Raw genomic sequence first — 15,007 nt, 5'->3', positions numbered from 1 at the left:
GTGGAAATATGTAAAAGTGTAAATCAAATGAATCTTTTATCTCTGCCTTAAACAGACAAAACAAGAAAAAAAATCAAATATTACATGCGGCCACTATTGGTAATCTATAGAAAGTTAGATTTTATTATTATTATTATTATAATCAATATGTTTTTAGACTTGGGGTTGAGATAAACAGTTTTTTTTTTTTTTTTCTTTTTAGAAAATCAACATTTTCAAAGCAACATGCTTCAAATTTTCTCCTATATCATACTGATTCCAACTAGCATGCCTTGACATATCAGGTCTGATGCAGGACATGATTGAGTTTCACGTACAGTAATTGGTCAGAAAATTATGGGGCTGCAGCTCTCGATTATTTAAATAATCGATTAATCTATCCATTAGTTAGCTTGAATAATCGAGTAACTTGAATGGGAACATTTAATGCATTGCAAAATAAATTTAAGAGATGTAAAACATGCTAAGATTCCACTTTGAAAAAATTCATTAAATCCAAATACAAAATAAAATTCCCAAGTGTTTTTTCAAACTATGTAGAATTGCACTTTCATTTCACAAGATCAATTAATGCATTTAACAAATGACGAACTTGCATAGCAAACGTACGCTAGCTTAAATGCTATAAAATGCTAATGTTTTTTTTTTTCAATGCTTTTAATAAATCGTCCACATATTCCTACAAAAGAAACTGCTAAATATACCTCTAAACTAAATTACAAATGGATAAACAATCAAATTAGCTCAAGATAAAACTTGCTAACAACCTTAAACTAACAACCTTAAATTAGTCTTAACAGGGAGCAGCTGCATCCAGCCATGTTAGATGAGTTATGTCACATTCACCATTGCCACTTGAGGGTAGTGTATCCACCCAAATCAATGAAACTAAATGCAAACACTTTCAAAACAAACCATTGCTACTCCACCCTAATTAAACGAATCCTCGAAGCAGCAAAATTTGACTCAATGTTTTTTGTAATTGAATTACTCGAGTTAATCGATTAATTGTTGCAGCACTAAAAAATGATATATTTACTCTTGGTATATGTCAGTCGTGTACAGTCAAAATAACAATTAAATGCTTTTCCACCAGTTGGCAGAGACTAAATAAAATGTGCATCCACTTTTTATATTAAAAAAAATGGTGGCGTGATTTAAGAACCTCATTTGATTATGTAAAATATGTGCTTTGGCTCAAGCACATTTTGAAGAACCTGATTTGACAAAATGTGACAATAACCACAAACGTTTGGCTGAACCTTATTCCAGTTCTTAAAATTGAAACATCTGGACAAAAAAATACCTCCACCTGCTGTTTTCATCAAATTTCAGTCAGTCTAGACCTGAAGTCAGCATAACTTGCCAACACACGGTTGTATGGACAATGCATGATTGTGCTTCCGAATCTGATTCTGAGAAATGCAATATACTGTAAAGTACATCACGTTTGATGAAGCAGTTAGTCATCCACATGTTCTCAGGTTAAACGGGGAGATGAGTGTACAAAATGTTCCTACAAAGAAAACCAGCTGTTATGCGTTCCAGAGAAGGAATTCTATCTGGACAGTGCAGAACATTTTTTTTCACAAGTTAGCCACACATAGACTCAAAATATGCAATGATATTTGTTTTTGTGAATCAGTAGGTAAAAAAACAACCAGATTATATTTGCAGATCTTTCAAACAAAAACAACCGTAACATTAGGAAAAAAATACTTTTATAAATTATACAGTATGTCCATAAATCATAGATATTAGTTTCTTGGTGGGTACTATTTTGCCATCAAGCACTAACATGTTTAACCTTTACAATAACATCTTCAGCTGATACTTTCAATGTTGGAAAAATATAGGCAGTAGTGACAAAGTTGCTCACTTTTCAAATTCTTATATTTTAACGCTGTTTCCCTACTTTAACAGGACCAAACATGAGCAAGTCAATTGTTGTACAACTTCGGGGGAACATTAAGGATTTGGAGTGTCCTATTAAGTTCAGACATGAATCCAATTGAAGCGCTGTAACATGACACTATACAGTAAAGGGAGTTCATGCTTGAAAACCATCCAGCGTTGCGAAAATTAAAACAATTATGCAAAGTGGAGCAGGTAAACGTTTCTATTAAGAGATGTGGAACTCGTTTGCAGCCACAGAAAATGCTTGATTTCAGTCGTTGCTGCTGAGTATTGTCCAATCAGTTTAATGCTGCAACGATTAATCGATTAACTTGAGTAATTCGATTAGAAAAAAGCTTTGAATCAAATTTTGCTGCTTTGAGTATTTGCTTATTTAGAGTGGCGTTGTAATGTTTAGTTTTAAAAGTGTTTGCATTTAATTTTATTGATTTGTGTGGGTACACAGCCCTCTAGTGGCAAGAGTGAATATGACATAACTCATCTAACATTGCTGAATCCAGCTGCTCCCTGTTAAGACCAACATAAAACACGTTTTTGTGGGAATATGTGTTTCAACGATTTGTTAAGAGCAGTGTGTTAAAAAAAAAAAAAAAAAAAGTTAGAATTTTATACCATTTAAGCCAGGGGTGTCCAAACTTTTTGCAAAAGGCGCCAGATTTGGTGTGGTAAAACTGTGGGGGGGGCCGACCTTGGCTGATGTCCTTTACGTAGAACAATATATTTAAGCAAATTTTAGCAAACCATTCTGTGTGTCACATTTGCTTTATAATTTTTCTTTAATTAATAATTTCAACAATCTCTCAACTAGCCTTTGTGGCGTTCTCTTACGACTCTCGAGCTCTTGTGAAATACTGCTGCTGTGAAATTAAACTAGCTTCAAGTTCCTTCAATTTCTCGCTGCGTATCTTTCCTGTAATCTTGTCGAACATGTCAGCGTGTCTTGTTTGGTAATATCGCCTCACATTGAACTCTTTAAAAACAGCAACTGTCTCTGCAAATGAGGCAGACACAGTTGTTGCGTATTTTAGTGAAGAAATAGTCCAATTTCCCCCTATCATTGAAGCGTCGGCCGTCGCAGTCAACTTTTTTTTGTTGATTGTCGCCATTTTAGAAAATTGGAAGTGCGGGGTAATGTTGCTTAGAGTGCTGCTGCCTTTTAGTGGGTAAATGAGGAGCAGCATTTAGTGTGTAAGCTACTTCATATGCTGGTAGCAGTACTGCTGACCAATTTATTAAATCTGTGTGTGGGCCAGATGTTATTGATTTCATGACAGGGGCTGGGGGCCGGATGAAGTTTGACCACGGGCCCCATTTGGCCCCTGGGCCGGAGTTTGGATATGTCTGATTTAAGCTAGCGAACTTTAGCTAATTGTTCTTTTGTTGTACTCAGAGGCTTTTTTTATTATTTTTTTTATCCCATTTGAAACTAAGCGCAGGTATGTTAATTTACTGTTGTATGTTAATTTAATTTATTCAAGTTTTTGTTTGAGCTGTTTTTTTCTGCATTCGTAATTTAGTTTATAGGATTTGTTGAGAGCATTGTACAAAAAAAAAAGTTAGCATTTTATAGCATTTAAGCTAGCAGACTTTAGCCTAATGTTCTTTTGTTGTACTAATTAGAGCCTTTTTTTAAAATCCTGTTTGAAACTAAGCGCAGGTATGTTAAATAAAATGAAATTAAGGTAACATAGCCATTTTTTGTGGAAATAAGTATTCGAACGATTTGTTGAGAGCATTGTCAAAAAATAGCATTTTATAGCATTTAAGCTAGCAGACTTTTGCTATGCAAGTTAGCCAGTTGTTCTTTTGTTGTACATAGATCCTTATTTTTTTTTTATACCATTTGAGGCTAAGCTCAGGTATTTTATTTTTAAATGAAAGTGCAATTCTGCATAGTTTGAAGAAACACTCGGGAGTTTTATTTTGTATTTGTATTTAATGCGCTGTTGAAAGTGCAATCTTTACAAGCTTTTGTTTTACATCCCTAAAATTTATTCTGCAACACATTCAATGATCCCAGTCCGATTACTCGATTATTCGAACTAACTAGTTGATAGATTAATCGACTACTAAAATAATTGATAGCTGGAGCCCTAAACCAGTTATTATGTTAAGGAGATAATTACTTTTTCACAAAAGGCCAAGAAACTTTGAATAGCCCCCCCAGTTATAAAATACAATAATTTAAAAACTACTTGATGTTTGATTGGGTTATCGCTGTCTAAAATACAAAACACTTGTTAAACTGATTATCACGTTTTAGGCAACCTGATTGTTTTGTTTTGAAATCTTAATAAAATGTCATGACAGGAGGGAATTTAATGGGTAACTACTACAGTTTCAGCTGCAGAGTTCTGCTCATTGTTGATTTATTTCCTCCGGTGGTTCGCACATTTCTGGCTTCCTCTTCAGAGCAGACATCACCAAGGACATTCCTCCCTAGTCACATTGGAAGAAAGCCAGCATGGTGGGAAGTACTCACACATGCTCTTGTGGAATACGTGCTTCACTGGTCTTGAAATAAGAGTAGTTTACTTTCAACCATTTTTCTATTGGAAAACTGAGTGACTAAGAGTACAACCATTTGTCTTTTAGTTGATTATGACTAAAGTCAGTATGCCAAGAGTGCAGCTTAATTGTCAGTGTAGGATTTTGTGTAACCCAAAGATCATGTTTCTTTTTTTCCAGTAATGCTATTACAATTGTAATTATAATACAGACATGTGTTTGAATAATAATGTTCTTTGTGCGGTTGCCTTTGTAGGCATCGGGCCAGTGCACATGAACGAAGTGGAATGTTCTGGTTTTGAGAAATCTCTGACGGAGTGTCACTTCAACCGGGATTCACTAGGCTGCAGCCACGAGGAAGACGTTGCTGTCAAGTGTAACGTTCCTGCTATGGGCTTTAAGAACCGAGTAAGTGGCCCCTCCAACAGTGGCAGTTACTTTAACATATCTGAAATTGTATTATTTATTCTATTTGTTCTCATCATAGCTTCGGTTGTCCGGCGGACGTAATCCCCATGAGGGTCGCGTGGAGGTTCTTACTGAGAAGAACGGCTCTCTGGTTTGGGGAGCAGTGTGCAGTGACAGCTGGGGCACGATGGAGGCCATGGTGGTGTGCAGACAGCTGGGATTGGGATTTGCCAGTCACGCTTTCCAGGTAACACTAACTTCGGTTCTAAATCATTCTTGACAAGGCAAAGTTTATATTGTGCGCATGGGTATTGCGTGACTTTTCAATCCGGCTTTTAGTGAGCAACAGCAACCTCTACTGACACTAATCAATATAACATTTGATTGGAGCATTTCATTTTGGTTTCAATGACACATTCACTCCGTGCACGTGCCCAACTGAAAGAAATCCAGTATGTGAGCTGTGCTGAATATTCTTCCTTTCTAAAGGTAGTAACTCTCATGTTTTGGCGAACACAGTTAAAGAAATGTTCATTTAACACTATTTAAATTTTAGTGGATATCGTTTGCAGTGGGGGAGAAGTGCACTGTATTGTACTTTTAACTAGAGTCTTCCGATAATGACTTTTAAACCGATATCCATATATTGTCCGACTCCAAAAATCCGACACCGACATATGCGGTCGTGGACTTAACATTTTACGGCTAATTCATGAGTTTGTAATTCATTATTTTTAAATCATTTATTGTTCATTTAATTTTCGCGCCATGATTGCAAATGGTCTGCTCACATAACAAATCCCAAGCATCTTAATTTGGAGACATCTAATGGTCAATAAGCATCACTGCTGTGCTAAGATGTGACCAGCCCTTATATAAAGGCAGAAGGCTTCTACATTCACTTTGAAGGACACATGCTTAAGGGCCCAAAACCAATGATGAAAAGTCGATGTCGATATTATCCGATATCATTTTAAAATGCTTTAATCGGCTCATATTATCGGCTACCCAAGAATATTGGCCACTCCTACTTTAAACTAAAGAAGATAACTAAACTAAAACCAGCTCACACTAACAACCAGCTAACCACGTCAACCAACTTTAAGCCTTGACACAGATGCTTGTTTGATCCTTCAGTAGGAGCGTCAGGGTTGCCACAACATCTTGAAGTTCAGGAGGGCCTCTACCTCCAGTGTACGTATGTAGCACGCTGAACAGCATACTAGGGAATAGGGATGTTCCAAGACCCATTTAAGTTGTTAATCAACAGTACCATGTGTAATGTTAAAGATGCTCACACACATCCTAAAGTATGTATGAATGAAGTGGTACGATAAAAGCAACAACTTCTATTAGGCATTTTATTAAAGATGAGGTGCACAATTCTAATGAAAAGCATTCAGCCAAGGCATTTTGTGATTCTTTTTTCCACTGAATGCTATTGGACAGCTCTCTGATTCCGGAATGAGCGAGTACATCATTTAAGGATTAGAGGGGTTTGGATGGGCAGTTACAATAGGGATGAGGAGAAAATACATTTCCGGAAAGACTAAACGCTACCATTTGCATTCGATGTTCAGATGGTAAATTCAAAGTAACTCGAATGCATGTATCCCCAGTTCCAAATCTTAAATCCAAATCATCAGGAATATGTAATGATTTCTTAAGTCTTTCAGTGACATTGACGATGATGCATGTCCAGTCATTTGACTTTTCATTCTTCTGTAAATTTTAATCAGTTTGTCACTAGATGTCAAATCCATCGGAATTTAGAAGGGCTGGTAGCAAATAAAAATTGCCGTCAATGGCAGCCAATGAGTGAAATAGTTAAGAATCCACTCCAGTAGGGCTGCAACTAACATTTTTTTTAAATTAATTAATCGAACGATTAATCAATTCATCGTATAAATGTCACTTTTTTTCAATTACCTGCGCAATTTAACTTGTTTTAGGCATCTTGTACGTAACAATGAAGACAAAATGGACGGCTATTTCCTTCAAAATAATATTTTATTACAGCTTCCTGACTTAACTGTTCTCTACGACTGTACTGTTTTAAGTACATAAAACCTTTTAATAAAGATTCTGAGTATATAACACAAAAATAATTTCTCATTACACAAATCAGACTAAAGTCCTGTTCATTCAAAAAAAGTGCTGCTGATTGACATTTTTTTTTCTTGTGGGCAAAGTGCTGATATAATTTAAGTTAATGAATCATTTATTGTCTTTAAACAGACCAAACAAAATCGAGGAAGGAGGCAGCCTGTAATGAATCATTTTTCTTTACCAAACAGTTCTTTATAAATACAATCCAAATTCCATTTCAAAGCACACTCTCTTGCATGACAGTTTAGTTTGAATGGGAGTTTATGTTGAAAGGAGACTACGCTGAGATTATGTGTGTGGTTTCTTTATAAAAAGAAATGTGACTACTGACTATTTAGTGCTAATATGCTCTCCAAAATACAATACAAACGGACACTTAAGACACTGATTAGCATAATCACTAACTAGCTTAGCACCCCATGCTAAGTAGTAACGTTTCATCAACAAGAAATATAAACAAAACAATTGGCTTCGTTTACTCACCTCTAACAGAGGCACACTGGATCTAACAATACAAAAGACAATCTAACTCTCGACACTTCGTAATATTACTGATTCAGCAACCCAACCCGAGTGTAGCAGTGGACTCTCTCGCTCTTGCTCTAATCACTGGCGCGCACGCAGCCTCACATTGCACACAAACAAGGACCCAAACAGGACTGCTCATAGCTGCCGACAAAATTCGATTATCAAATGGGTTGGAAACTAATGTATTAATTGCTTTTATCGATTAGTTGTTGCAGTCTTACACTCAAGTATTTAGCAGCAAGAAACTTCTGCCTATTTTTTTGATCTACTGTGACAGTCAATATAAAACATTTTCAAATTGTCCAACTGCTACTGATTGTAAGCCAGTGGAACGTCAACTGATCAGTGTGAGGGCCTCACTTGTTGATGCGGAATTTCTATTAAGTCTTTTCACGTGCATTTAGATTTAAAGGGAAACTTGCAACGTTTACTCTGGTTGACAAACAAAGCAATTCCACTTGCCTTAAGGATGCAATCTTGCTCAATTTTGGCTGTCTGGATTTTAAATGCAACAGCGTGTGCACACCTTTAACAGATGGAATAAATGACATCAAATTGCCACTGAGACATACAGCTTGCCTGTCCCTATCCCTTAACTCACGTGCAAACGAAGATTTCTTTTCCGTCAGACTTTCTGTTGTAAATCTCCCACATCAGTCATGTTGGAAAGTTTGACTTGTTTAAAGGGCTTTCCATGTGGTCGAGAAATAGGCTGAGTCAGCACTTTGGGGACAACAGATACCCTCGTTACGCCTATCCTATACTTTGCGATTAGCATTGCCTCATGGCAGAACATTTAGCAGTGAGATAATGGTAAGGCTTAAAACGTTTCCGCACTTATCATGTCTGACTTCAGGTGAGTCATGCTTTTCTGCACATTAGCTCAACATTTAACAGATAAACTATTGCACAGATGTTTAGTTATTTAACAAAAACTCAATGATTAACACAGCTAAAGCTACTTCACAGTGTGTATCAAGGACGGATTTGGATCAAGGCTTCAAATAATCTAATCATATAATTGCTTGTCATTTATAACCATTTCAACAGAAACAAGTCTTAGCAGGTACATTTATATTTTCTATTGACATTAACAAAGTCAAGTCAAATTGAATGTTAAATGCTATTAGACTATGTTAAATGTGTTCCTCCTGGTTTTGAGGGGCCATCGAAATTCCAAAAGGAACGCAAGTAGTCGTTTAATTTGCTTATGCCTCAAGTCACCACTAATCAGGAAGTAAGCTAAATTGTGTTTTTCATCCATGCCATTATTAGTGTGTGCCAATGAAAAATGCAGTGGCTCATGTCAGGCTAGGTTATTAAAAATGTAGCTGTAAATGTCATGTATCGTAAAATGATATTGCTGTCTCAGGCTTGAAGTCTTCTGTCAACTTATGTAAAGTGTGCTGTGCTTCTTTGTTATCAGGAAACGTGGTACTGGCAAAGCGATGCAACAGCTGATACTATTGTGATGAGTGGAGTTAGATGTTCAGGAACTGAGCTGACTCTGGATCAGTGCCTACATCATGGGAAACACATTCAATGCCCTAAAGGGGGTGGACGTTTTGCTGCTGGAGTTGCCTGCACTCTGAGTAAGGAAGGGTCTATTTAACAACTATACAGTGATCCCTCGCTATTTCACACTTCGCGCCCTCAGTCCACTGCGATTTTTTTTTCAAAAAAAAAAAAAAAAAAAAAAAAAGAATAAATACAGATGAGCTGTCCTGATCCGGTCACGTATTGTCTCTTTCCCTCCTGCTTCTTTTCTTGGTCTGGCAGTGCCCTGGAGTTGCTTATTAAAGTTTACGATGATTGACAGACGTTAAGCCTGACTTTGCCATAGATGCTTCGAAGCCGAAACTTCACAGCACTGCATGCGTCAATCATCGTTTAGCTTGTTAAACAGTTGCTGTGGAAACATTGTAAGTGAACAGCTTGAGTGGATTTGAGTGGACTCACTCAATGAAGCATTTAATGAAGAAAAGCATTTATCTCCTTATTCTTGTTTAAAAATAATTCGGTGGGAGTAACATATTTAAAACCTATCAGAATTATTACATTTGAATTGCTTAAAAAACATTTTTAAATATATACAGTGGGGAGAACAAGTATTAGATACACTTTCAATGGGTTTTCCCATTGGCAGTGTATCAAATACTTGTTCTCCCCACTGTATATATATACATACATTTTGTTTTAATTATACTTTGGGGGGAAAAAAGTGGGAAAAAACATGTCTTATATGTATCGCTTTCCAATGCTAAATCTGAATAAATACATTAAACAAACACACACCAAAAAAAACGTTACTTTGCTGTTTTTCACTTATCGCAGCGGGTTTTGGTCCCCATTATCCATTAACCGCCAAAAACGAGGGATCACTGTATTTGCAGCATTATGTTAATCTAGCACGGCTAAATGTGTCGAATTTCTTAAATGCACATGGTTCGCGAACACATGTTAATGGTGTTACTGTTTCCCATCTAGCGGCCCCTGACCTGGTCCTTAACGCCCAAGCAGTGGAGCAGACTGCATACCTAGAAGACAGACCTATGTACGCCTTGCAGTGTGCCCAGGAGGAGAAGTGTCTGTCCAGCAGTGCCGACAACGCTGACCCAAATTCTTACCGCCGACTGCTGCGCTTCTCCTCCCAGATACATAACAATGGCCAGTCAGACTTTAGGCCAAAGGCTGGGCATCAATCCTGGACCTGGCATGAATGCCACAGGTAAGAGCTGTAACACGAACTGCTGTTCCGTTCTGAATCAAGGGTCTTTTACACAATTTTTTTCTATCTATATAGGCATTTCCACAGTATGGAGGTGTTCACCCACTATGACTTGATGAATTTGAATGGAACCAAAGTGGCAGAGGGTCACAAAGCCAGCTTCTGTCTGGAGGACACTCGTTGCGAAGAAGGTACAGTAATCTAGTCTTCATTAAAGATGAGCTAAAACATAAAGTCTTATTTCCTGAATTATAGTCATAGGCAACAATGACATTTATTAAACTAGCTCAAAGGACAATAAATGTCCAAAAAGTTTCAAGCTGTCAAATATACTGGTACATAACTTTGTTGATTTCAATCCATTAAACTCATACATATTAGTGATTTCTCGATACGGCTATTGTTGGAGTATCAGACAGTATCGGATTTGGTCACAAGATAGGATCCGATCCATGAGTCGTGCGTTTTCAGTAATGTGCTTTTTGGCTACTGTAAATCAAACCACTAGGCAAATATGTCCACTGATTGAGACTATTGCTCTTTAGAAACTAATGATTGTAACAGAGCATCGTGGGATATTTGTAAACAGAGCACTTTCTGAGGAGGTACCAGCAGGGCTCTTTTTAATAAAAAAAAAAAAAAATCACTGGTTGCATTATTTATACTGGGGTATATATATCGCTACCAGATCAGAATTGGCAAAACAAATTGGAAAAAACTTGAAAAGTCAATAAAATCAGTATACATATTGTCAAAAATATGCAGCCCCTCTAAAAATGTTGCAATGCCACATCACAAAAGGTTAGATATTTCCTAGTTGAAGTGGTTAAAATGAGTCTTTTTAGAATGTAATTACAGTCCTTAAAGTATGAAACTGGTATTCTCTTACCTAACAGATAAATTGTACTGTATTTGTTACATAGCCCCATAGCTAGCAAACTCATTTACGCCAATAAACTAATTGCGACTCCCCAATAAAAACAAAAAGACTGTCAGGAAGGAAGAAGTAATGATGACATATGACATGCCACACTGGTTAAAGCACAGAAAAAAGTCTGCAGCCAAGCAGAGCTGGATTTCAGCCACACCACAGAACTGAAAATATGTTCGTCAGAAGGATTACGCAGCCAAATAATCAGTTCTGGTATAACTAGATTTCAGGTGCCACATTTGACATATCTGATCATAACACCCCTTAGTGAGTCAAAGAATTGACTATAAAATTTTACTGCTACAAGTAGTAATAGTAGTCCAGAACATACTTAATGGCCTTGAACTAAAATACATGCTGGATTTGCTTGATCCCTCTGAAACATTGAGACCAGTGGTTCTTAACCAGGGTTCGACAAACCTGAGGGGTTCGGCAAATGTAAGAAACGCAGAACCCCATTTTCATACGCTGAATATATCTAGGCAAAGTGGCTTTTTAAGACCATGTTTTGTACTGGTTTGCTCCCAATTTACAGGCTTAATCCATTTCTTTTAACTGCTATTCCGCGATCTGATGGGAGAAGGAACTGGTTTGCTCAGTGGAAGGTTGACTCGCACTTGCTATATGGCAGTACTTCTCAAATTTTTTGCCATACTGGAATAAAGTGTACTTGCACATCCACTCAGTGGGTGGCAGTGGCGCTCTCATTTTCAGAGTGCGCGCAGTATTTTTTAACTAAGGAAGAGCACTCAACACACACAGAAATCAGATATGAAGAGCAGTGTGCCGCCGCCGTTTTCGAAAGCCGTTTTCCGACCGGACTCACTCACGCAGCAACCCACTTTATTGTCCGGTTTTCACGTCGCCGCCCGAGAAGTGCCATTTTCGGCTTGGGATCGTCACGACGACCGCCCTCACCTACGGTTCTACCTCGGCTGCCGAGAATGCGCTTTTTTCGTGCCGTTTGCCTTTTAGCTTGGACTTTTAATACAGTGGGTAATGAGGAAAGACCACTGTTTACTGTGTCTAAAAATAATTATAGCGGACAGCCAGAAGCCAAATCAATTAAGACGCCACTTAAAGACATTAGACCCCAATCTCATTGATAAGCAGCTCGATTGTTTTTCAGTGAAAACGTGCCGAATATTGCCAACAATCGTCCTGCTTTGTCAGTGTTATATCAGTAAACCAGTGAGCATTGTTAGCATGCTCATTGCAAAATAACTCCACACCACAAGGAAGTAAATACTGTGAGCAGCAAAAATAAAAACTGTCCTTCTGTCCAAGGACACTCTTTTTTTCTTTTATTCAGTTTTGTTTTTTCGGTCAGATTTTTTGGCATATTGTCCTCATGAGTGAATGTTTCTAATCAATTTTAATTTGTTATTATTTACTGATTTTATTACATTTACATTTTATTTTTCTGTATCAAATGGTAAAAAATGTACCTTGAGTGTATTTTTTACAGTTTGGATGTGACTTTTTTTTTTAATTCAGGCAAATTGATGCGCGTCAAGTCTTCTCTGTTACAAAGAAAACAATGTTAATAAAGTTATACTTTATTATAAGTTGATCTATGTTACTTTTTTTCTTTATTAGAAAAAAAGGACAATGTTAGGCAGATGCGTATTTATAATAGTAATTTTATAGACAAATGATACTATTTACAGTGGCGGCAGAGTTTAGGGGGGCGCGAAACATTTACGTCTTCCTTGGGGGGGCGTAACAGAAAATAATTGAGAAGCACTGCTATATGGGAATACAACGGACCAATGGGTAGCGTGGTGTCAAATTTTGAACGGAAATTTGCTAATTTATTAGCCTGCTAGGTTAGATATATCGGTTTTGAATTTGAAAAAAAAATGCTTGGGTGAATCGACATGTGAAACTTGTGGGGTTCGCTACAATTAGCTGGGTTAAGACCCACTGATTTAGACACATTAGGTCATCTAGAACCAGTTTGTTGTGTGTTCCAAGAACAAGAACCAAGAAGGATTAGAAGGCATTCAGTTATAATGCTCCGCAACAATGGACCGAATTACCTGAAGATCTGAGGTGTGCTCAAATGCCATTACTCTCCAAATCTGTAATGTACAACTTGCGCCGTTACCTATTTTAATAGCTTTTGTTTTTAACAGTCTGGCTGATTTTTACTGTGATTTTCAGATATCCTTTTGCGTTTCCATTTCCATTTCTCAATCTCTCTGAATTACCTTGTGTTGAATTGTGCGATACACAAATTTGCCTTGCTTTGCCTTATGGCACAAGTAACAACTGTCGTTCAAATACAATCTGGTAACAACAGAGACTGATTTATTACAATCAAACACAGTCATATTAAAAAAACAACAACTGTTCAACTCCGTACTGGACTACTAGTCCGTAAAAATACTTTAGTAGTAGCCATTTGAATTAACACCCCTTAATGAGCCAAGAACTTCAACCAATAAACCACTGATGAAAACTATCATCACCACGACTTTAGAACTCTTACAAATGATGGCTAACATCGATTTTAATTCTGACAGGCATTGAGAAGAAATATGAATGTGCCAACTTTGGCGCTCAGGGCATCACAGTGGGCTGTTCAGATACCTACAGACATGACATTGACTGCCAGTGGATCGACATCACAGATGTTCCTCCTGGCGACTACATCCTCCAGGTAATACAAAACATGCTGGTCCTTGATGTAGTCTTGCGGGCACTACAATGCTGATAAAACGGTTTATAATTAGTTGTCTAAGCCCATACCTATATGGCATGATTGCTGGCACAAATACTGAACAATAAATGAGATTGGGTGCTTTTTCAGGTTGTGATAAACCCAAACTATGAGGTTGCAGAATCCGACTACACCAACAACATAATGAAGTGCCGCAGCCGCTTTGATGGAAATCGTGTCTGGATGTACAACTGTCAAATAGGTGAGCTCTTTGCTACATCAAATCAAACGTGATTAAGACAATACAAACCTTACTTCACCAGTAAAAACACGGTTTATTGGAAATTCGCATATTACTTAATGTGAGGGGGAAAAATGCTTTTTCATTTGCACAGAACTGATCCTTATAGTAAAATCTGGCTATGATTGGTGAAAGCCAAGCTTACCGTCAAATCCCACTAGTTACAACTTCAAGTTTTGAATACTATACTAGCTGATCGCACACGTGTACTTCATCTTTTCAAAATGCCCCACTTGTCGAGATTACAGCCAGTTGAATTTTTGCCTGTAGAAAAAGTTGAATAGGAACACTCTCTCACATTTACACCAACAAACACTGAATAAGACCAGTCTAAATACAGATATGAATAGAATACAGTGTTAACTCGACATACGATCGCTTCGACACACGATCTTTTCGACATCCGACGTAAAATTTGACTCGCCATTTTTTTCTACATCCGACGACATGCTCGAGATGCAATGATTTATGACAGCACCGCAGTTTCTTTGTTTTAATGCAAGATGGACGCACGGAGAATTTTCTTGTAAGAGAAATCAACATGTGTACCAAGAATGTTAGTGCAGCTGGTGAAAAAAGGAAAAAATGTGCCTTCACATTGAAATGAAGATGGAAATGACAGAAAAATATGAGCTTGGTGGGCGCGTCCGTAAACTGGCTTGACAATACAGCCGTAGAATGTCTACAATCTCGACGGTTCTCCTCCGACCTCCGTTCTCCAGTCTTTTTAAGGTGACAATTATTAGTATTGTAACATCGCCAAAAAAATCGCCAGCTCCGTCAGGTTTTTAATCATTTATTTCAGAAGTTGTGCAACACAACACGCCTACTGTCCACCACGGCTGAACAAAGTGAAAATAAAAAGTCCCTCTCTCACTGTCAAGTTAGCCACGCGGTGCGTTCAGGTACACC

At 37.5% G+C, this 15,007-nt stretch overlaps 1 protein-coding gene across 2 annotated transcripts in view; it reads left to right on the top strand.

Annotated features, from left to right (window-relative positions):
- loxl2a (lysyl oxidase-like 2a) overlaps positions 1–15,007 on the top strand; it is an 80,907-nt gene that overhangs the window by 63,933 nt on the left and 1,967 nt on the right. Inside the window, exons 7-14 of one of the 2 annotated variants that reach the window (XM_057846525.1) lie at positions 4,682–4,833; positions 4,913–5,080; positions 5,974–6,027; positions 8,897–9,062; positions 9,958–10,198; positions 10,274–10,389; positions 13,658–13,794; positions 13,945–14,056. In XM_057846525.1, coding sequence (XP_057702508.1) covers positions 4,682–4,833; positions 4,913–5,080; positions 5,974–6,027; positions 8,897–9,062; positions 9,958–10,198; positions 10,274–10,389; positions 13,658–13,794; positions 13,945–14,056 — 1,146 coding nt within the window. The remainder of the gene's footprint in view (positions 1–4,681; positions 4,834–4,912; positions 5,081–5,973; positions 6,028–8,896; positions 9,063–9,957; positions 10,199–10,273; positions 10,390–13,657; positions 13,795–13,944; positions 14,057–15,007) is intronic. The other variant, XM_057846526.1, reaches the window with a different exon arrangement.

Source organism: Corythoichthys intestinalis, chromosome 9, assembly GCF_030265065.1.
Source record: "Corythoichthys intestinalis isolate RoL2023-P3 chromosome 9, ASM3026506v1, whole genome shotgun sequence".
Classification (NCBI taxonomy): Eukaryota; Metazoa; Chordata; class Actinopteri; order Syngnathiformes; family Syngnathidae; genus Corythoichthys; species Corythoichthys intestinalis.
Note: the sequence above shows the minus strand (reverse complement) of the source record. Positions and strands in the feature narration are given on the sequence as shown.